Source organism: Oncorhynchus clarkii, unplaced genomic scaffold, assembly GCF_045791955.1.
Source record: "Oncorhynchus clarkii lewisi isolate Uvic-CL-2024 unplaced genomic scaffold, UVic_Ocla_1.0 unplaced_contig_537_pilon_pilon, whole genome shotgun sequence".
Taxonomy (NCBI): Eukaryota; Metazoa; Chordata; class Actinopteri; order Salmoniformes; family Salmonidae; genus Oncorhynchus; species Oncorhynchus clarkii.
The window spans coordinates 193184-217500 of NW_027260838.1; the positions used below are offsets into that span (position 1 = coordinate 193184).

General features: G+C 42.6%; 1 protein-coding gene across 2 annotated transcripts in view; it reads left to right on the forward strand.

The window, feature by feature from the left end:
• LOC139401879 (mitochondrial import inner membrane translocase subunit tim16-like) overlaps window positions 1–10081 on the forward strand; it is a 175587-nt gene extending 165506 nt beyond the window's left edge. The window contains exons 18-23 of one of the 2 annotated variants that reach the window (XM_071145876.1): window positions 108–199; window positions 1367–1456; window positions 7535–7619; window positions 7813–7949; window positions 8349–8414; window positions 9910–10081. In XM_071145876.1, the coding sequence (XP_071001977.1) occupies window positions 108–199; window positions 1367–1456; window positions 7535–7619; window positions 7813–7949; window positions 8349–8414; window positions 9910–10014 (575 nt within the window). In that variant the 3' untranslated portion in view covers window positions 10015–10081. Of the gene's footprint in view, window positions 1–107; window positions 200–1366; window positions 1457–5827; window positions 5936–7534; window positions 7620–7812; window positions 7950–8348; window positions 8415–9909 lie in introns of those variants that run through there. The other variant, XM_071145875.1, reaches the window with a different exon arrangement.
• Window positions 10082–24317: the final 14236 nt, after the last annotated feature.

Here is a 24317-nt window from a genome sequence, read left to right on the forward strand (position 1 = left end):
ATACACAGTGGCCCACTGCCATTCTAACACAATCCCTCCCAACTCTCTGGTCTCACTGTCACTGTTTCTGTCTGTCCATCTGTCTGTATGTCTGTCTGTCCTCTCAGTGAGTGAGGCGCCCAAGGAGGTCCAAGTGAGAAAGTACCTTCCATCCTCTCACTACCTGGAGGAGAAGACTGACGAGCAGAAGAAAGATGAGGTGTGTGTGTGTGTGTGTGTGTGTTGCTACTATCTGAATTAGTGATGCACTGATATGACATTTTTGGCCAATACCGATATCTGATGTTTTCCTTGCCCCAAAAAAATTATACCAATATTTTTTTTAAATTGCAGCCTTTTAAGTTAAATAGTTAACACACACACATGGACGCAGTGGTCTAAGGCACTGCATCTCAGTGCAAGAGGCATTGTGGGATAGGTTAGGAATGCTGTGTAGCGCCACATTTTTCCTGGTGTCATGTACCTACGTTATATAGGTATGCACGTCAGCATATCACCCATATATCCTGCATCCCTAATCTGAACATGTACAAGCATCTTATCTTAGTGAGTATTTCTCTGTGAGTGCAGCTAGCTAGACGCTTGGTGACTGTTTTGTCACGGTAATAGTGTGAATAGTTATTAGTAGTGATGGGATAATCTATATCTATATCATGTATGAACGTTTCATTTTCTGTTCATGTCCACGGCTTTGTGAAGTCCAGACAACTGCTTGCAGATTTTCTATTGGGCTAGACGTAAATATTCTGGTAGCAGATAGACCTACCTAACCAGTTTGAATACAATGGGAAGCCAGTTGATGGACCTTCAGCAGCCAGTTCACTATGCTGTTGAGAGCCTGTGAGAGGGTTTTGTGCCTACAAGACTCATGAATGTTCATTACCTGATAGTGTAGGTTAACAACAAGGATAAACCGATACCTCAATATGTCTTGCTCATATTGATATCATGTTAAATGAGGGATATGGGTACTCACCACTAGTCAGTAGTGGGTCTATAGTGTGTTAACCACTAGTCAGTAGTGGGACTATAGTGTGTTAACCATCTGTCTTGGTACTCACCACTAGTTAGTAGTGGGACTATAGTGTGTTAACCATCTGTCTTTGTACTCAGCACTAGTCAGTGGTGGGACTATAGTGTGTTAACCATCTGTCTTGGTACTCACCACTAGTCAATAGTGGGACTATAGTGTGTTAACCATCTGTCTTGGTACTCACCACTAGTCAGTAGTGGGACTATAGTGTGTTAACCACTAGCAGTAGTGGGACTATAGTGTGTTAACCACTAGTCAGTAGTGGGACTATAGTGTGTTAACCACTAGTCAGTAGTGGGACTATAGTGTGTTAACCATCTGTCTGTACTACAGCTGTTGAGTGCCATGATAGGCAAGCTGGGGAACATGGACGACAACCCTCTACCACAGGAGTCCTTCCAGGGAGTAGAAGACGATGAGTGGGTGAGTGACACACACACAAACACAAATGTACACACAGACACACACACACACACACACACAAATGTACACACAAACACACACACATTTACCCATGCTCTTGTGTCTTTCAGGGTGACTAGTGTGTGTTGCCTTGCGGACCAATCAGGGTCCAGCAGTAGCCAAGGGCCTGTTGGACTGAAACGTGTCATTCCTGTGTGCCACTGATGTGTCCTATGTCAAAAGAACATCTCTCAAACACATAACATTAACCTGTCATTAGGGTTGTAAAATTCTGTCAACAAAATGTCTAGGTTTTCCAGAAATACCAACTGGAGAATTCTTGGATTTCCTGCTTGTTTTCCTGGGAATTTTAGGGAAAGTTACCAGACTTTTGCAGCCCTACCTCCCATATCCTCGTATCATCCTCTAATACTCTGAGTAAGTAGATGTTGCCTCTAACCATTGACTGAATCAGGATCAGATATGTTTTCCTCCTCATAATGTTTAAAGGTAGGACTGGGGTTTGGGAATCTGATCCTAGGTCTGTTGTTAAAGGCAACCTCACCCCAATTTGACCTTTGACTTGCAGCTGCCTTGTACTGTAAATAGCTAACATTCCTACCAGGCTAGATAGTTAAATGACTCCCAACACTCCCTTACAACCCAGCCCTTACCGCCACACTGGATGGACACCTGTGTGTCTGTCACCACTCCTAACCTTACACCTGTGTGTCTGTCACCACTCCTAACCTTACACCTGTGTGTCTATCACCACTCCTAACCTTACACCTGTGTGTCTGTCACCACTCCTAACCTTACACCTGTGTGTCTGTCACCACTCCTAACCTTACACCTGTGTGTCTGTCACCACTCCTAACCTTACACCTGTGTGTCTGTCACCACTCCTAACCTTACACCTGTGTGTCTGTCACCACTCCTAACCTTACACCTGTGTGTCTGTCACCACTCCTAACCTTACACCTGTGTCATAATAATAATGACTAGACCACTGCTTGCTTTTTTATGGGCCAATATGAACCATAGTCCATAATCTTCTAAACACAGTAACTATGAAAAAGTCAAACGCATGCACCTGAATACAGTATCTATGGTCTTCCAGATTTACCACCTCCTATGCATCACCATACATTAACACACACAAAGACTCACACTCCACCTGGATATCCCATCTGCACCTCCAGCTCCTGTAGTCCGTGGATGTTGGATGGTCTGTGGTATCCCCATACGGCCTCAACAAGCACACAGCAAAAACACACAGACAGGGTACAACAGGGTAAACAGCCTTCAGGTTAAAGCATGGCTGGCTTCTATTGATAGGAATATAATATTGTTTTGTTGTTTAGGTAGCTTCATTCTCTGGCCAGTGATAAAGACCTACTAACAGTCCTGTACCACTCCAGGGTCGTGTTCATTAATCACCAAACGGACGAAAACAACCTCAAACAGGGAGGGATTACCTGGATTTTCGTTTTCCGTTGCAAAGCATTTCAAAACGTTTTCCGTTGCGTGCTGTAATGAACGTGACCCAGGTGCATATCTTAGTTCAGCCACCAGATCTTGGGAAATAGTTTATAGCATCGGGGCTGCGCTCTGTTTTGGGGGACTCAAAAATGTGTGTGACGTTCTTACATGTGGGTGTCATGTATTGAAAAGCCAAAACACCCCCTGTGGGAGTTGTACAGGAGTGTGTCTGTGGATCTCTGAAGTTGTAATGTGGTGGGAAGTAGTATGTATCTGTACCTTTCTTTCTAGATTGATAGACTGTATAACTGGAATTCCTGTACCTCATATGTTAACACTTCGTCTTAAGACTGTTATTGAAGTATTCCTCACTAAAGGAGCTCATTCTTTTATTATACTGTAGTAAACAATCATTTTGTTACTTTTTCTTAATAACTTACAGTATTATTACTATATGATGCAATCACAGCAGCCATGATCAAGACTAGTACAACACAAGGCAATACTTTTAATAGGCTAATCCAAGTCTGATCGAACCAATCATGTTGTTTACAATGACAGAAAGACTGGAACCAACCAAGCATTCTTGAATAGTAGTCAGACTCACTGAGTTTACACAGGCAGTCCAATTCTGTCATGTGTTTTTTAATTGGTCTTTAAACCAATCAGATAAGAGCTTTTTGCCAGTACTTGGGCAAAATATCAGAATTGGGCTGCCTGTGTAAACGCAGCCATTGTGGAGTACTTGAAAAGTGAACAGACACCAATGCATTGACTGTAGGGCCTAGATATTGTTGGTGTCAGTGATTGTGTGTTTGTCATGTGTTTTGTGCCTGCAATCTCTCAGATGTCTTACATTGTTCTTTGGGAAATTAACAAAAAGAAAAATCTCTTTTATACTTTGAATAAAGCATTATTTCTCTGTCCGTCTTATGAATAATGGTTTTGTGGGAATGTTCATGTTGCCTTGCAATAAACAACTGTTTGAACCTTGTACACATGTCATTTCTTTGTCTTTCAATTTGTTGCTTAAAACAAAAGTATGTTTAAAGGGGGAAATGTTTGTTAATCTCAAAGAAAAAGGAGTAAACTAGTGAATGTACTTATATCATGATGTTGCCAGGAGATTCTGACTCGACCTGTAGTGGTGCTTCCCTATGAACTGCCACTGGCACAGGAGAGAGCTGTCCGTCACACGTCCACAAGAATCAGCTTTCCAAACATGACTCTTTTGGGGTGAAGTTCCATTTATTCCACAAGAATCAGCTTTCCAAACATGACTCTTTTGGGGTGAAGTTCCATGTATTGCGTATATAAATGGCTCCAAAACACATATTCCTGTAGAAAAGGGTACAGAGAGATGGACTCTATAAGCTGTATCTGTGATACGGTAATAACTATGTGCTCTCTTCTCACCTGATAACCCTTCCTGGTCACCTGTGCTAATTATATACACCCATGACCAGTGACCCATGACCCCAACATATGTGTACAAAACAAGTCAAAATGACCCTTGACAGATACCAGATACACAACTCATAAACAGGCCAAAATGGCTCCTACACTACCGTTACGCTTGTTTACACTGAGCTGCACTGGGGTTGGAGAGCATGACTGTAGATCAAGACACCGCAGAGATATGGCCTGGAAAAAGTACCTCAAAAAAAAGTACCTCGATCCAGGATGTGTTGTACTCCCAATTGTCCCATTACCCCAACTGTTACACTGGGAAGATTGAACGACTGTAGTTTCTCCGAAAAGCTGCCCTTTTCGTCTTCATGCTAATGGCACTAGAACTTGTGTTGAACAACGTCGTCCCTTGTGGGGAATGGCTTAGTATGGCAAACTTTCCCCGAACTATGGATGCTCGTTTGAAGTACAGTAATTCATTGGTAATCCATGTCATTGTTGTCAAGGGTGCATTAACAAAGGCAGTAAACAGCCACACACAAGAACATGGTTGTCGTTGAATTGTTTATTTCTTTGTTCGAGCTCCAAAAACATAACTGGTGGACACTGTCTTAACAAATACACAATATCACATCGTCATTCACGTTTAAAAATCATTTATAGGGACAAAAGGAACAATAAAGTGAATGAAATTATGTTTACCTATTGCCGAACAGGACTGATGAATGACTGCATGGCAAGCCTGGTGTTAGGTAGGTGTATATCATGGTACGGTGGACTGCAGCCACTGTGATTAGTGACACATTACTACCATCTGAGTACTCAGAAGCTAATGGTTTAAATCAAACGTCTCCTTAGAGGATACAAGGTACTTTTTGAAACAAAGTAACATAGTAATAATCTCTTGCACACGAGACAATAAAACATATCCTTGGAGGAGACGTGGTGCGGTGTATTTAAATAGGAAATCTCAACTAAAATCACTTATAATAACTTTAGGGCCCTCAGCTCACCTCCGGTACCTTGACTTAACCTACTCCCCTCACCGGCGCAGGTACTGTACAGAGGACCTGCTTACTGCAAAAACAGGCAATGTTATCAATTAGTCACTGACATTTCCACAGCGCAATGACAGCCCGCACTGAGCCTGATTGGCTGACTGTCCATTGTTGTTTAAAGCACTTTCTACCTAGCATGAAGATAAAAAGGCCAGCTTTCCGGATAAATTAGCAGTCGCTCAATCTGTCCGGTGCAACAATGGGACAATTCATAGTACAATGTATTCCTCATCCCTGGATTGAGGTCATGCTGTCCGAGCCTAGTGCAGCTAGCTGTAAGCACACAAGTCTGGTATGCTGGCAAGACGTGCTGATGAAGGCTGTGCAATGAAAATTGGTGCAATTTAAACAGTCATCCACTAGAGAGCAGTATTTTTATACAGAGAGAGCACCGGTTTGTGGATCTTCACCAAACTCGAATATCTTTGTTCTGAGTTTGGCCCTTGAACTTTGAACTTACTGCGACCTTGATGGGTGTACATGCGAAAACGCCGTGCTCCTCCACGATCTTATTGTGTACTGTACTGTAAATAATTGGATAAACGCAATGGTGAGATATGTTTGTATTTTGAAACGCTATGAATAGCTGTGTCATGATTAGGGAAACTGTGAAGGAGAAACGCTGCTTGCTTCTCTTGCTATAGCCTGCACACCTTGCCAATCTTGGCTATCTAATTTAGCTTATGCAACCGTAATGTATCCTTGATATGTCTTCTATCTTTGTAGCTAACGTTAGGTAGCTGGCTCATATTGTTGCTTTAATAAGCGAGTTAACTACACACATATAAACGCAAAATGTAAAGTGTTGGTCCCATGTTTCATGAGATGAAATAAAAGATCCCAGAAATATTCCATATGAACAGAAAGCTTATTTCTCAATGTTGTGTGCAAATGTTTTGCTACCCTGTTAGTGACCATTTCTCCTTTGCCAAGATAATCCATCCACCTGACTGGTGTTACATATCAAGAAAACGGTTAAACAGCATGATCATTACACAGGTGCACATTGTACTGGGGAAAATAAATGGCCACTCTAAAATGTACAGTTTTGTCACAACGCAATGCCACAGATGTCTGAAGGTTTGAGGAGACGTGCATTTGTCATGCTGACTGCAGGAATGTCCACCAGAGCTGTTGCCAAATAATTGAGTGTTCATTACACTACCATAAGCCGCCTTCGTCATTTTAGAGAATTTGGCAGTCCCAACCGCAGAACACGTATGGCATTGTGTGGGCGAGCGGTTTGCTGAGTGCCCCATGGTGGCGGTGGGGTTATGGTATGGGCAGACATAAGCTACAGACAACGAATACTATTGAATTTTATTGATGGCAATTTAAATGCACGTAGATATCGTGACAAAATCCTGAGGCATTGTCGTGTCATTCACCTCGTGTTTTAGCATGACAATGCATGGCCCCTTGGCCGGCATATGTCACCCATTGAGCACGTTTGGGATGCTCTGGCTCGACGTGTACAACATCGTGTTCCAGTTCCAGCCAATACCCAGAAACTTCACACAGCCATTGTAGAGGAGTTGGACAACATGCACTGCATAAGGCAAATGGTGGTCACATCAGATACTGACTGGTTTTCTGATCCACGCCCCTACTTTTTTTTAAGGTATCTGTGACCGACAGTCATGTGAAATCCATAGATTAGGGCCTAATGAATTTATTTCAATTGACTGATATCCTTATATGAATTGTAACTGAGTAAAATAGAAACGATTGCATGTTACGTTATGTGTTTGTTCAGGGTAGTTAATGATGCTCTCATCAGCACTGCGCTTACAGCACAGTCACTGTGTGCTTCACACCTGCTCTACCTTGGCCCGCTCTGTCTGATCTAATACTTCTGTAACAGTATGACTATGGCTGGTTCACAATGTTGCCTGTCAACACAATGTTCCTGAAACTAATCAGGTCTAATGCTCTCTGAGGGGGAGAAGTGGGTTTTGTTTACAATGTTCCTGAAACTAATCAGGTCTAATGCTCTCTGAGGGGGAGAAGTGGGTTTTGTTTACATTGCAGTCGCCATTCATTCATTATGAGCTGTAATCTGTCGCGAGACTAGGCCTTCTTGAGCCAAACCAGACTGTTGCTTTCTGTTGACATAAAGTGGATCTAACAATCTCTCGTCTTTGTGTAGGCGAAATATCTTGCGCAGATCATTGTCTTGGGGGCGCAGGTAGTAGGACGGGCATTTGCGCGTGCATTGCGGCAAGAATATGCAGGTATGTTCCTCACTCAACGATGCTTTTGTACGGTATTTCAATGTAAAATGGACTGTGAAAACGTGTCTCATTTAGGGCAATTAAATCTGTCTTTCTGTCTCTCTACCTGTCTCCGAGAGAGAAACAAACTCTGTTGCATAAATGTTCCTTACCTGAGAAGGTGACCAACCCGGTCTCTTCTGTCTGTCTGCAGCCAGTCAAGCTGCAGCGGAGGCCAGGGGGCGTGCCGGACAGCAGTCAGCAGCAGCCTCTAGTCTCACTGGGATGACCTTACAGGAGGCCCAGCAGATCCTCAATATCGCCACACTCACCCCTGAGGAGCTCCAGAAGGTACACACACTTTAAAGTACATTGAAGACAACACCCAGAGAACACAGGCCCTGTCCCTGCCTCGCCCCTTCCCCTAGGAACTTCACGGCACACAGATGGTTGGATGGGTATTAACAATGTACCGGTACCTCCATCTTGTCCCCTAACAGGTTAGGAGGAGATGTTGCATGTCGTTAATCCCTGTCCAGTCATATTTACACAAGTGTCTATGGGGTAGGGCGCAGGCTAGAGGGTTTTCTGGACAGGGTCATACTCACAAATTTAGAAGACAGGAAGTTCCTTCATGTGGCCTACATACAAGACAGACAAGTGTGTGTATGTGGTTCTAAATGTATTTCCATATTAGGACATTGGTGGGGCCAACCTGTTCATGACTGACCTGTTGTACTTTGTCAACAGAACTATGAACACCTTTTTAAAGTCAACGACAAGGAGGTGGGCGGATCTTTCTATCTACAGTCCAAGGTGAGGTTCATTGTTTAATTTCCAGTATCGAGCCATCTCTGTGCGAGTCAGTGATTATTAGTGCCAGAGAGACTTGAAACCATGTGACTCAACAAGCAATTGCTTCCTTGTATCCATGGAGACTCAGACCACCTCCTTGAGGTATTCATAAGGTGTAATGGCAAGTTGAGTCTCTTGTGTTTCATACCTCTTTGGTGCTTGTACAGAGCCTTGCACAGAGCTGTCCTGATGATAGCGCACATTCTTAGACCTGTAGTCACTATCATGATCATGCCTTAAATTAGGACTAGAGGTCGGCCGATTATGATTTTTCAACTCCGATACCGATTATTGGAGGACCAAAAAAAGACGATACAGATTAATATTTGTAATAGTGACAATTACAACAATACTGAATGAACACTTATTTTAACTTGATATAATACATCAATAAAATCAATTTGGCATCAAATAAATAATGAAACATGTTCAATTTGGTTTAAATAATGCAAAAACAAAGTGTTGGAGAAGAAAGTAAAAGTGCAATATGTGCCATGTAAGAAAGCTAACGTTTAAGTTCCTTGCTCAGAACATGAGAACATATGAAAGCTGGTGGTTCCTTTTAACATGAGTCTTCAATATTCCCAGGTAAGAAGTTTTAGATTGTAGTTATTATAGGAATTATAGGACTATTTCTCTCTATACCATTTGTATTTCTTATACCTTTGACTATTGGATGTTCTTATAGGCACTTTAGTATTGCCAGTGTAACAGTATAGCTTCCGTCCCTCTCCTCACTCGAACCAGGAACACATGGACAACAGCCACCCTCAAAGCAACGTTATCCATGCAGAGCAAGGGGAATAACTACCCCAAGTGACGTTTGAAACGCTATTAGCGCGCACCCTGCTAACCAGCTAGCCATTTCACATCGGTTACACCAGCCTATTCTCAAGAGTTGATAGGCTTGAAGTCATAAACAGCGCAATGCTTGACGCACAACGAAGAGCTGCTGGCAAAATGCACGAAAGTGCTGTTTGAATGAATGCTTACGAGCCTGCTCGTTCTGCCCCTGAACGAGGCAGTTAACCCACCGTTCCTAGGCCGTCATTGAAAATAAGAATGTGTTCTTAACTGACTTGCCTAGTTAAATAAAGATTCAATAAAGGTGAAAAAAAAAAACTTGGACTCGGCCATTCCGATTAATCGGTCGACCTCTAATTAGGACACCAGATCCAGTGGTAGCCTAAATTAAATTTACAATGTCAATGTATCATTACAATAACAGAACAGTAGACAAATATGACTTGCCATGTATTGAGGTGCACTGCTAAGGATTTTGATCAATTAATTGTGTGTCCTGTCTGCTTGTGTGTGTCCTGTCTGCTTGTGTGTGTCCTGTCTGCTTGTGTGTGTCCTGTCTGCTTGTGTGTGTGTTTGTCCTGTCTGCTTGTGTGTGTGTGTGTGTCCTGTCTGCTTGTGTGTGTCCATGTCCGTCCCTCTGTGTATTTTGAAGGTGGTGAGAGCGAAGGAGCGTCTAGATGAGGAGCTCTCTATTCAGACACAGGACAGTCAACCCAAACCCCCACCAGAGCAGAAGCAACAGACTCCAGAAACATGAACCGTCCCCCTCCCTACCCCACCCACTGTAAATTATACCCTCAATAAAAGCCTCATCCTTTTCTCAACCCGTGTCTCTGTGTGTATGACTCTTTACGAGATCAGTGTCGTGTTCATTATGCGCCAAACGGAAGAAACCGGACTGAATCGGGGAGGTTCTATACCTGGAATTGGCCAATAAGAAACACTTATTTTCATTTTCCGCATTGTGCTCTAATGAACACAACCTGTGAATTAGACCTGGGTCACATCTATTTCACAATGCTGCCACTGTGTGGTTGGTCACAGCAGTGTAAGCCTCCATAATGGAAGAATTTAGCAGTTTCTGTTACTAGGAGTAGAGCCATCCTGTGCCATTATCCAATACGTATATGATCGTCTGTGTTGACCTGTCATTCAGGGTTCCCCACCTGTTTTAATCACCAACTGTTTACATAGCAGTTTGCAAACAATGTAATATATTTTAATCATTGAGTTAATAAAGCCGCATCCAAATAAGAGCCGTGTTCAAGTACCCATAGTAACAACATGTATACTACATACTTAATGAGAATGAGTTCATTCTAGTATACTGTAAGTGTAATCAAATGGTATTCTTTCAGTTGAGCGTACTAGCGCTGTCTACCGGAAGTTGATGCTGTTGCTATGCAACATCTTGCTAGAATAAGAAATTACTTTACTAGACATTTTACGACTTCGGGTGTGTTTGTAAATTCATGATAAAGTTGGGAGAGAACATGCAATTCCGGTGCAGCACATGCTGCCTACACAGTTACATGTGTAGGCTAGCGAATTTAATTTGGATGTTTTTTTAATTTTTTATCCCAGAATGTTATTTCCTACCTCTCTCTCTCTCTATTGTTGCTTCATTCCTTCCTTGCTTTCAACAGTTAATTGAAATACGTTAAGTTGTCCGCATCTTTATCATTCTAATGACATGTTTGCATAATAGTGGACTAGAATTAGATGCAGACGGCTTTTAATTCTCTTCACGAAGATTGAATGGTTATGGGTCTGAATAAATATCTGCTATAGACTTCCACCATCACACGTTCGCTCTTCTTTCAAACTCCCCGTGAGTTCTATTGGCTGCTGTATTTAACATTCAGCAAACAAGAGCTTGCATCCCTCTTTGAGTAGTTTATTGGTATAAGAAGCGCAACAACAGCAAAAAGTCCAGCAAGCTATTCTAGTCTAGCTTTTCCTACATGAGACTCCAAGAGCTAAGCAGCGTTTTTTAAAGTAGAGAGGCCAGCGGAGCACAGGTGCGTGCGTTTAGCTCAAGAGACAGGGGCTATACGTTTGAAGTTATTATGCATAACCCATCATTCATTACTTAAATATAACACAAATACTGCATTGAATGTACTACCTGAAAGAGGTGGGCTAGGACATCTATATCACCACCTATATTATTTATTTTGGATGCAATTTGAATGGAATTGAGAAAGACTGCAAGAGAGTGCTCGTGTGTGTACTGATTTAAAGCAATGATGTTCAAGTGATAGGCTGTTTTAAAACTCTGTAGCTACAATTAAAAAAAAATAAATAAAAAAAATAAAATTTATTTATATAGCCCTTCGTACATCAGCTGATATCTCAAAGTGCTGTACAGAAACCCAGCCTAAAACCCCAAAGAGCAAGCAATGCAGGTGTAGAAGCACGGTGGCTAGGAAAAACTCCCTAGAAAGGCCAAAACCTAGGAAGAAACCTAGAGAGGAACCAGGCTATGTGGGGTGGCCAGTCCTCTTCTGGCTGTGCCGGGTGGAGATTATAACAAAACATGGTCAAGATGTTCAAATGTTCATAAATGACCAGCATGGTCGAATAATAATAAGGCAGAATAGTTGAAACTGGAGCAGCAGCACAGTCAGGTGGACTGGGGACAGCAAGGAGTCATCATGTCAGGTATTCCTGGGGCATGGTCCTATGGCTCAGGTCCTCCGAGAGAGAGAAAGAAAGAGAGAATTAGAGAGAGCATATGTGGGATGGCCAGTCCTCTTCTGGCTGTGCCGGGTGGAGATTATAACAGAACATGGCCAAGATGTTCAAATGTTCATAAATGACCAGCATGGTCGAATAATAATAAGGCAGAACAGTTGAAACTGGAGCAGCAGCACAGCCAGGTGGACTGGGGACAGCAAGTAGTCATCATGTCAGGTAGTCCTGGGGCATGGTCCTAGGGCTCAGGTCCTCCGAGAGAGAGAAGGAGAGAATTAGAGAACGCACACTTAGATTCACACAGGACACCGAATAGGACAGGAGAAGTACTCCAGATATAACAAACTGACCCTAGCCCCCCGACACATAAACTACTGCAGCATAAATACTGGAGGCTGAGACAGGAGGGGTCAGGAGACACTGTGGCCCACTCCGAGGACACCCCCGGACAGGGCCAAACAGGAATTAAAATATATATATCTTTACAACAAAAAATAAGGTGACCCCAAAAGCCATTCGGTCCTTATATTACTGTATCATAGTCTATTCTGCAGCAATGTAGTCCTACCTGTCACCAGAAAACAAGTGACCATGATGGGATGATAGGTCTACAGGATGATAGGTCTACAGGATGATAGGTCTACAGGATGATAGGTCTACATACATGATAGGTCTACATGATGATAGGTCTACAGGATGATAGGTCTACAGGATGATAGGTCTACATGATGATAGGTCTACATGATGATAGGTCTACAGGATGATACAGTGCCTTGCGAAAGTATTCAGCCCCCTTGAACTTTGCAACCTTTTGCCACATTTCAGGCTTCAAACAAAGATATAAAACTGTATTTTTTTGTGAAGAATCAACAACAAGTGGGACACAATCATGAAGTGAAACAACATTTATTGGATATTTCAAACTTTTTTAACAAATCAAAAACTGAAAAATTTGGTGTGCAAAATTATTCAGCCCTCTTAAGTTAATACTTTGTAGCGCCACCTTTTGCTGCGATTACAGCTGTAAGTCGCTTGGGGTATGTCTCTATCAGTTTTGCACATCGAGAGACTGACATTTTTTTTCCCATTCCTCCTTGCAAAACAGCTCGAGCTCAGTGAGGTTGGATGGAGAGCATTTGTGAACAGCAGTTTTCAGTTCTTTCCACAGATTCTCGATTGGATTCAGGTCTGGACTTTGACTTGGCCATTCTAACACCTGGATATGTTTATTTTTGAACCATTCCATTGTAGATTTTGCTTTATGTTTTGGATCATTGTCTTGTTGGAAGACAAATCTCCGTCCCAGTCTCAGGTCTTTTGCAGACTCCATCAGGTTTTCTTCCAGAATGGTCCTGTATTTGGCTCCATCCATCTTCCCATCAATTTTAACCATCTTCCCTGTCCCTGCTGAAGAAAAGCAGGCCCAAACCATGATGCTGCCACCACCATGTTTGACAGTGGGGATGGTGTGTTCAGCTGTGTTGCTTTTACGCCAAACATAACGTTTTGCCATGTTGCCAAAAAGTTCAATTTTGGTTTCATCTGACCAGAGCACCTTCTTCCACATGTTTGGTGTGTCTCCCAGGTGGCTTGTGGCAAACTTTAAACGACACTTTTTATGGATATCTTTAAGAAATGGCTTTCTTCTTGCCACTCTTCCATAAAGGCCAGATTTGTGCAATATACGACTGATTGTTGTCCTATGGACAGAGTCTCCCACCTCAGCTGTAGATCTCTGCAGTTCATCCAGAGTGATCATGGGCCTCTTGGCTGCATCTCTGATCAGTCTTCTCCTTGTATGAGCTGAAAGTTTAGAGGGACGGCCAGGTCTTGGTAGATTTGCAGTGGTCTGATACTCCTTCCATTTCAATATTATCGCTTGCACAGTGCTCCTTGGGATGTTTAAAGCTTGGGAAATCTTTTTGTATCCAAATCCGGCTTTAAACTTCTTCACAACAGTATCTCGGACCTGCCTGGTGTGTTCCTTGTTCTTCATGATGCTCTCTGCGCTTTTGACGGACCTCTGAGACTATCACAGTGCAGGTGCATTTATACGGAGACTTGATTACACACAGGTGGATTGTATTTATCATCATTAGTCATTTAGGTCAACATTGGATCATTCAGAGATCCTCACTGAACTTCTGGAGAGAGTTTGCTGCACTGAAAGTAAAGGGGCTGAATAATTTTGCTCACCAAATTTTTCAGTTTTAGATTTGTTAAAAAAGTTAGAAATATCCAATAAATGTCGTTCCACTTCATGATTGTGTCCCACTTGTTGTTGATTCTTCACAAAAAAATACAGTTTTATATCTTTATGTTTGAAGCCTGAAATGTGGCAAAAGGTCGCAAAGTTCAAGGGGGCCGAATACTTTCGCAAGGCACTGTAGGTCTACATGATGATAGGTATACAGGATGATAGGTCTACATGCATTGTGAACTTCCCTCCATAGTGAGGTGGGCTGCCTGTCTGAAGATTGATGATTGATCCTGCAGAGAGCAGAGAGAAGGCCTTAGAGAAGGCCAGAGAGAAGGCCAGAGAGAAGGCCAGAGAGAAGGCCAGAGAGAAGGCCGTAGAGAAGGCCATAGAGAAGGCCATAGAGAAGGCCATAGAGAGGGCCAGAGAGAAGGCCAGAGAGAAGGCCGTAGAGAAGGCCAGAGAAAAGGTCAGAGAGAAGGCCGTAGAGAAGGCCAGAAGGCCAGAGATAAGGCCGTAGAGAAGGCCAGAGAGAAGGCCGTAGAGAAGGCCAGAGAGAAGGCCAGAGATAAGGCCGAAGAGAAGCCATGTTTAGACATTGCATATAATTTAACAGTTCCATTTCACGTCATGCTGTTCATATAACTAATGAATAATTATCCCTGGAAAATGGAGTGGTTTTGGGTGGTAAATCTCGGTATCCGGGTTCCCGCCATTCAACCCTAGTTTTGACCCTCGCTTGTCTGGGAAATAATCCCTAATAAATGAGTCCTTGCTGATGTTGTGATGTCATCCTAACGCAGGTCAATGTTGCCACTGATGTGTTCAAGGATCTGACATTGTCAAAGCCAACTACGTCATTCCATGAATCAGAGGACTCTACAACCATCTGAGGGTGTGTCCCAATTCTCCAAACTTTCCCCATAATGGTGTAAGCGTTGGCTTACATTGATCCACCACTGAGTATAGTGGCAAGCTTGACAAAAGCCTAAAGAAATCAATTGACAAGTGCCTGAGCAGAACTCAACAAACAGAAGACGCTGTACCCAATAGGAGAGATGGAAGAGGAAGCCAGACACCCCACTCAGTGTTTTTGAGCAGAACTCAACAGAAGACGCTGTACCCAATAGGAGAGATGGAAGAGGAAGCCAGACACCCCACTCAGTGTTTTTCTATTTTATTTGATGGTTTAATGAAAGTCAATGAACTATAAGAGTGTTAACCAAAATCTGTCCTCAGGACCCCAAGAGCTGCATGTTTTTTTCTCTCCATAGCACTACACAGCTTATTCAAATAATACAAGCTTGATGATGTGTTGATTATTTGAATCATCTGTGTAGTGCTATGGGGGGGCAGGACCGAGTTTGGGAAACGCTTGTTGACCAGACCTGTTGACCAGACCCAGTTGCTCTTGCATTGGTTTCTATGGGAGACACACCCAGTTAATTCAACTGGAAATTACCATGTAAAATGGTAAACGGCTTGAGTGAACTATCTTAATTTATCCACCATCTTTGCCCTTTAGCCAATCAACAGAGATTTTGGAGTACCCATAGTGATGGATAGAGGGTGCACTTGCCACAAGACCAGAGATTGTAGTACCTCATCAACCCACATCTGACATCTGCTGCTGATCCCAATGGCTGATTCTAGTAATTCCGGAAGACACAGCAGTTCCTGTCTAACACTGAGCAGAATTGCTGCCTAGTACCTACATGTTCAAGCATCCTTTTCAGTTGTGGAGCATCTCTTCAGCATTGGAGGGCATGTCATCAGAGGCAACAGCTGGTCACTTTTAAAAAGCCAGTTATAAACTTGAGTTGTCATGGAATCATTTTTAACACTTAAAATATAGTTGAGATGTGATTTAAAAACTATATACGGTATGGTGTGTGTGATGCAGCACTCCGGATGTAGTAACTGAAAAATGACAAATAAATTGTATCAAATGCGACTTTATTAAACATTTTCTTTCCATTGACATTATCGTAATAAAATTCCTCTAAAACAGAAGCACACAGCTATGTTGTACCAATTGGAGACTTTTACAACTCTAAAATGAAGCATGTTCAAGAACCTCGAGAACACGATCCCAGGAAAAAATATATATTCATATATATATATATATTTCATTTTTCATATACTTTTATATCTTCTATATTTTCACTTATAATAAAAGGCACTTGGAATATGTTTTAAAATACTGACATTTAAAATATCTCAAAAAATGTGCAAAAAAATAACTTGGATACAGGCCTCTCGTGGCCTTAGTCTTGAATTAACCCTTTGCGCACTGCTGTGGCACTTCAGTCAATGAATGGCATCCCTTGTAAGTGGCACTAATATTGCTAGCTATCACAATTTAGTGCCCCAAATGTTCCTTTGTTAAGCACATACTGTGACCCTCGTTATAGCTTCATTATTCATTGGCGTCAATTAGCTTCTTGTTTTTAACCCTTTCGGGTAAAAAGTACCGCTTCTTTTCAACTATGACAGATAGGGGGTTCATTCTAAAAAAGAAAACATAAATCCAACATAAAAGTTATTGCTATTGATCCTCAAAACCAGCAAATTACAGAACCATATCAACCCACTGAGAATCAATTGACTTATACATTTGACATTTTCAACTGTTGGGAATTGGCACATCCCCTATAATATAAAGACTCCTGGGGAAGACAAAAGTGCAGAACATTACATGACAGAACGTGCCCAAAGGGTTAATGATTCAAACAGCTTATTTCATATTGAAATATGTGGAACCTGGAATAGGATCCGTGTCAATTTCAGCTTTCTCCACCCAGCAGCCTAGAACCCTAGCCTGGTCCCAGATCCGTTTGTGCTGTCTTGCCAACTCCTATTGTCATTGTCATGAATTCGCCAGACTGAACAAACAGATCTGGGACCACGCTACCAGAACACTCCTCTCTCTCTCTCTGGCTTCAATGAGCAAGAGAGACAGAGGAGGAGAGAGAGATGAAGGGATGAAAGGACAGAGGGGATTGGACTGGGGAGACCAGTCATGTCTGAGGATTCCACTGTTGCCAGGGAAACCTAGCCGACTTATTAACACCTGTAACCGGTGACATCATCTGACTCTGAAATCACACTGGAGGTTGGTCCACTGACATGGAGGTGGTTTGCTTCTACCATGCCTGCCTGGGGGGAGATAGAAATACTGGCCACCAAAGAGGAGGCTAGAGAGTGTGTCCATGTGTGGAGCACTCTCCGTGTGTGTGTGACCACAGTGATTAAGTGTGGCCGAGGCAGAAATAGAAATATGCAGTGAATCTGCACAGCACAAATCCTCCCTTGTCTTGTCAGAGACAGCACTGCAGCCTCCTGCACTGCAGCCTCCTGCACAACATGACTTATTTTAACCCTCTCCTTACAAACCCCAAACATATTTAGCCAGAGAGGATTATACTGGATATCTGGGTTTGTTTACTGTGTGTGTGAGTGGACGCATGTTTTAGTGTTTTACCCTGTCTGTCTGCATGCCTGCCTGTTTGTGTGTGTGCCTGTCTGTTTGTGTGTGTATGTGTCTGTTTGTGTGTGTGCCTGTCTGTCTGCATGCCTGCCTGTTTGTGTGTGTGCCTGTCTGTGTGTGTATGTGCCTGTTTGTGTGTGTGCCTGTTTGTGTGTGTGTGTGTGCCTGTTTGTGTGTGTATGTGTGTGCCTGTTTGTGTGTGTGTGTGTGTGCCTGTTTGTGTGTGCCTGTTTGTGTGTGTTTTTTACTCTAACCCTCTGGCGAAAAGCTTTGTGGCGACAGCTGACCGGCTAGAGAGGGAGTGAGAGAGTTCAGCCTTTTGGCTTTAATTTATATAGAAAAAACAGAGAGCAGACAGAGTTCAGTGACCTAGTTTCCCTGTGGCTGGCAGCATCAGGCAGGGAGAGGAGAGAGAGAGAAACGGGGTGGGCACTGACTTCAGAGACGAGAGGCCCTGGTGAGGGTGGGATGGGCTCTCTCTACCCTGTTCATTCATTTCTCCATTCACCCCCCCCCCCTCCTCCTCTCCAGGCTACCCACCATTTTAGATGTTCATATTGTAATTCAGTTGATGTTGTCATGGGGATCCCTTCCTCTAAACCTAGGTCTGGTAAACCCTTAGTCTAGCCTAGCCCAAGGTCTGTTAAACCCTTCCTCTAAAACCTAGGTCTGTTAAACCCTTCGTCTAGGCTACCCCTAGGTCTGTTAAACCCTTCGTCTAGGCTACCCCTAGGTCTGTTAAACCCTTCGTCTAGGCTACCCCTAGGTCTGTTAAACCCTTCGTCTAGCCTAGCCCTAGGTCTGTTAAACCCTTCATCTAGCCTAGCCCTTGGTCTGGTAAACCCTTAGTCTAGCCTAGCCCTAGGTCTGTTAAACCCTTCGTCTAGCCTAGCCCTAGGTCTGTTAAACCCTTCATCTAGCCTAGCCCTAGGTCTGTTAAACCCTTCATCTAGCCTAGCCCTAGGTCTGTTAAACCCTTCATCTAGCCTAGCCCTAGGTCTGTTAAACCCTTCATCTAGCCTAGCCCTAAGTCTGTTAAACCCTTCATCTAGCCCAGCCCTAGGTCTGTTAAACCCTTCATCTAACCTAGCCCTAAGTCTGTTAAACCCTTCATCTAGCCTAGCCCTAAGTCTGTTAAACCCTTCATCTAGCCTAGCCCTAAGTCTGTTAAACCCTTCATCTAGCCTAGCCCTAAGTCTGTTAAACCCAATCTCTAACAGATGCCCTTTATGTTTGCTTTCAGAAGTTCAGAACCCATCCTCTCCTCTGGATGGTGCTGTGTAAATTAGACACTGATTAATGTGTCCAGTCTGTGTAGCTATGGGCCTTTATACCACCACACCCACTCCATCTACTGGACCACATGGTCACTTTGACAGCACCATAAACATCATGTGTGGGTCTGGAGGTAAACCCTGTCAATAGATGGACTCAGAGAGAGTGTGTGTCTGGAGGTAAACCCTGCAATAGATGGACTCAGAGAGAGTGTGGGTCTGGAGGTAAACCCTGTCAATAGATGGACTCAGAGAGAGTGTGTGTCTGGAGGTAAACCCTGTCAATAGATGGACTCAGAGAGAGTGTGGGTCTGGAGGTAATCCCTGTCAATAGATGGACTCAGAGAGAGTGTGGGTCTGGAGGTAAACCCTGCCAATAGATGGACTCAGAGAGAGAGTGTGGGTCAGGAGGTAAACCCTGTCAATAGATGGACTCAGAGAGAGTGTGGGTCTGGAGGTAAACCCTGTCAATAGATGGACTCAGAGAGAGTGTGGGTCTGGAGGTAAACCCTGTCAATAGATGGACTCAGAGAGAGTGTGGGTCTGGAGGTAAACCCTGTCAATAGATGGACTCAGAGAGTGTGTGGGTCTGGAGGTAAACCCTGCCAATAGATGAACTCAGAGAGAGTGTGGGTCTGGAGGTAAACCCTGTCAATAGATGAACTCAGAGAGAGTGTGGGTCTGGAGGTAAACCCTGTCAATAGATGGACTCAGAGAGTGTGTACTCTCTCTACAGAGTGAGGATCTGTACAGGGCCTCTTCTATAACGGTGTGATTGTCAGTAAGGATTATTATTATAAATTGGCCATCCCCTGACCCCACTCACCTGGGTCGTGTTCATTAGGCACCAAACGGAATGAAAAAGGGATAAGGGACAATCTAAGGGACAATCTATGCTCAGAAACACTACTTTTCCATTGCAAAACATGTTTTTATGTTTTCTGTTGCATGTCCTAATGAACACAACCCTGTTCAGGACAGGAAGGACCATCATCCCTACATCCATATCCCAGGCCAGCCCAGGGAGAAAGCTGAGTTACAGAGCAGCCATCACAAGAAATATAAAACTAAACTTCAACATCACAAAATGTCTCGTCTGAACATCGATGACAACAGAACAAACAAATGACTAACAACAACTACCATAACTGTAATTATTCTCAAAACCATGGACATACCGTATGGAAAATAAAGTACGGACATACCGTATGGAATATAAAGTACGGACATACCGTATGGAATATAAAGTACGGACATACCGTATGGACAATAAAGTATGGACATACCGTATGGAATATAAAGTATGGACATACCGTATGGAATATAAAGTACGGACATACCGTATGGACAATAAAGTATGGACATACCGTATGGAATATAAAGTATGGACATACCGTATGGAAAATAAAGTACGGACATACCGTATGGACAATAAAGTATGGACAATAAAGTATGGACATACTGTATGGAATATAAAGTACGGACATACCGTATGGACAATAAAGTATGGACATACCGTATGGAATATAAAGTATGGACATACCGTATGGAAAATAAAGTACGGACATACCGTATGGACAATAAAGTATGGACATACTGTATGGAATATAAAGTATGGACATACCGTATGGAAAATAAAGTACGGACATACCGTATGGACAATAAAGTATGGACATACTGTATGGAATATAAAGTATGGACATACCGTATGGACAATAAAGTCTGGACATACCGTATGGACAATAAAGTATGGACATACCGTATGGAATATAAAGTCTGGACATACCGTATGGACAATAAAGTATGGACATACCGTATGGAATATAAAGTATGGACATACCGTATGGACAATAAAGTATGGACATACCGTATGGAAAATAAAGTACGGACATACCGTATGGACAATAAAGTCTGGACATACCGTATGGACAATAAAGTCTGGACATACCGTATGGACAATAAAGTATGGACATACCGTATGGACAATAAAGTATGGACATACCGTATGGAATATAAAGTATGGACATACCGTATGGACAATAAAGTCTGGACATACCGTATGGACAATAAAGTATGGACATACAATATGGAATATAAAGTATGGACATACCGTATGGACAATAAAGTATGGAATATAAAGTATGGACATACCGTATGGACAATAAAGTCTGGACATACCGTATGGACAATAAAGTATGGACATACCGTATGGAATATAAAGTATGGACATACCGTATGGACAATAAAGTATGGACATACCGTATGGAATATAAAGTATGGACATACCGTATGGACAATAAAGTCTGGACATATCGTATGGACAATAAAGTATGGACATACCGTATGGAATATAAAGTATGGACATACCGTATGGACAATAAAGTATGGACATACCGTATGGACATACCGTATGGAATATAAAGTATGGACATACCGTATGGAATATAAAGTATGGACATACCGTATGGACAATAAAGTACGGACATACTGTATGGACAATAAAGTATGGACATACCGTATGGACAATAAAGTACGGACATACCGTATGGACAATAAAGTATGGACATACCGTATGGACAATAAAGTATGGACATACCGTATGGAATATAAAGTATGGACATACCGTATGGACAATAAAGTATGGACATACCGTATGGACATACCGTATGGAATATAAAGTATGGACATACCGTATGGAATATAAAGTATGGACATACCGTATGGACAATAAAGTACGGACATACTGTATGGACAATAAAGTATGGACATACCGTATGGACAATAAAGTACGGACATACCGTATGGACAATAAAGTATGGACATACCGTATGGACAATAAAGTATGGACATACCGTATGGACAATAAAGTATGGACATACCGTATGGAATATAAAGTATGGACATACTGTATGGACAATAAAGTACGGACATACCGTATGGACAATAAAGTATGGACATACCGTATGGACAATAAAGTCTGGACATACCGTATGGACAATAAAGTCTGGACATACCGTATGGACAATAAAGTATGGACATACCGTATGGACAATAAAGTACGGACATACCGTATGGACAATAAAGTATGGACATACCGTATGGACAATAAAGTCTGGACATACCGTATGGACAATAAAGTATGGACATACCGTATGGAATATAAAGTATGGACATACCGTATGGACAATAAAGTATGGACATACCGTATGGACAATAAAGTCTGGACATACCGTATGGAATATAAAGTATGGACATACCGTATGGACAATAAAGTCTGGACATACCGTATGGAATATAAAGTATGGACATACCGTATGGACAATAAAGTATGGACATACCGTATGGAATATAAAGTATGGACATACCGTATGGAATATAAAGTATGGACATACTGTATGGAATATAAAGTATGGACATACCGTATGGACAATAAAGTATGGACATACCGTATGGAATATAAAGTATGGACATACCGTATGGAATATAAAGTATGGACATACCGTATGGAATATAAAGTATGGACATACCGTATGGACATACCGTATGGAATATAAAGTATGGACATACCGTATGGACAATGGAAATGTAACACCTTTAAAGAAAGATGGAGAGAGAGTGAGTAGAGGGGGAGGGGTATTTGGCTCTTCAGGGGAATGTTTATTGTGTTGAGATGCTCTTCACACCTGTCCTCTTCTCCTCTCACCTCCCCTCCTATATCCACATAACATGGTTCACTCAACATTCTACATCCAGCATATCTCTGCGACGCCAGCTTATGGAAGGACCCTAGTCCACAGATAAAGGTGTCCGTTTCAAGCCTGAGCGTAAATGAAGGGAAAACCAAGGTAGTGAAGATGGAAAGAGAAAGACAGAATGTTTCCAGAGAGCCACAAGTACAAGTTGGCAGGTCCATGTTTTGTAAAACGTAACAAAGACATTGGTGTGTACGGTATAAGTGCATGTTGAATGCAGCAATCCAACCATACGGATTCTAAAATAAGTCAATTGTTCTAAAGTCTGTGAATTAACCCCACTTCCTTGGAAAAGTGAAGTGAGGCAGTTTGTAGTGTGGCTGTGTTCTGTGACCAGCCCAGCTGTACGTAGCAGTAAAGCCTGATTCACACCGTAGGACCAAACCATGCCTAACTGTAGCAGCCTGGCCTGGTTACGGCATGATGCTGAACCATGCTAAACAGAACAATGTGAAAAGAAAATCCCAGCCAGCACGGTACGGTTTGAGTCAGTCCTATAGTGTCAATCAGCCTGTGTCACACACCCCGTGGTTCAGGATACACAGCTCCCAGTCTACCCTCAGTTTACCCTCAAGGCTGGATATCTTTTGGCACAATGTGGGACTGTTGAACTCGGGACAAAGCAACCAACAGCCAACTCCACAAGGACTCAGGACTCTTCAGTGGACAGCCACCTGTTTTACACAGCTGCTTTTAATGAAAGGTCATTTCAAACACTGTTCCACAACACAGTGTGGTACTTAAACAGTGTACCTTTCACACTCAGTACTTAACTCACTGTGTCATTTAGAAGTAGAGTTGTTGTGGACAATAATAGATTGGACTGGGAGGCTGACTGACCGGAGTAATTCACCTGTCCACCAGGGGGGTACATAACAACACCTGTGCCATAGACGTTACCGTGATGAAGAAGAAGAAGAAGAATATTGGTCATTTGCTGGGTGATATAACACCGTTTGTCTGCCTTCTAAGACTTTAGCTGCTCTGCGTCCTTACACAAGCCCCTAGTTTGCAACAACAAGCCCGTCACATATCATTGTGGAAAGGGCTGGTCCACAATGGTCACCCTCCCCGAATCGGGAAAAGATTGTCAAAAATAGTCATCAAAGTGCTCACGTTTAGTTTCGGTTATGTTTGAGGAGAGTTGTTGAGAGGTTAGCAGCAGTTGTGAGGTTTACATCACTATCGCCTGGGTTGATGTTCTGACTAAAAGGGGGTTGTGTGCTCCTTGGTTGGATGTCATTCTGATTGACATCCAATAGCATCACCCTACTATTTAAAGTAAGGAGATGCAGTCAATTAATCCGTAATCCCCTTCTAAATCAGTTTGACTTCACTTCCGATAAAACAGGAAGTTTGTCCAATTGTGTTCACAGCACTTTGTAGGAAGTAGTTTCTGTAACCTTTAAAGCAGCGGAATGGGGACGTACTGTGTGTTGCTAGCCTAGCAGTGAGCGCCTCCTACTGTTTCATTTGTGTGTCTACCTCACTGCTCGGCCACAGAGCACACTGTCAACATGAACATTATCAATACATACACATGAGGTGGAGCTTGAGGAAGGACACAGAGCATTAGAAGACTGTCCTCAATACATACACATGAGGTGGAGCTTGAGAAAGGACACAGAGCATTAGAAGACTGTCATCAAT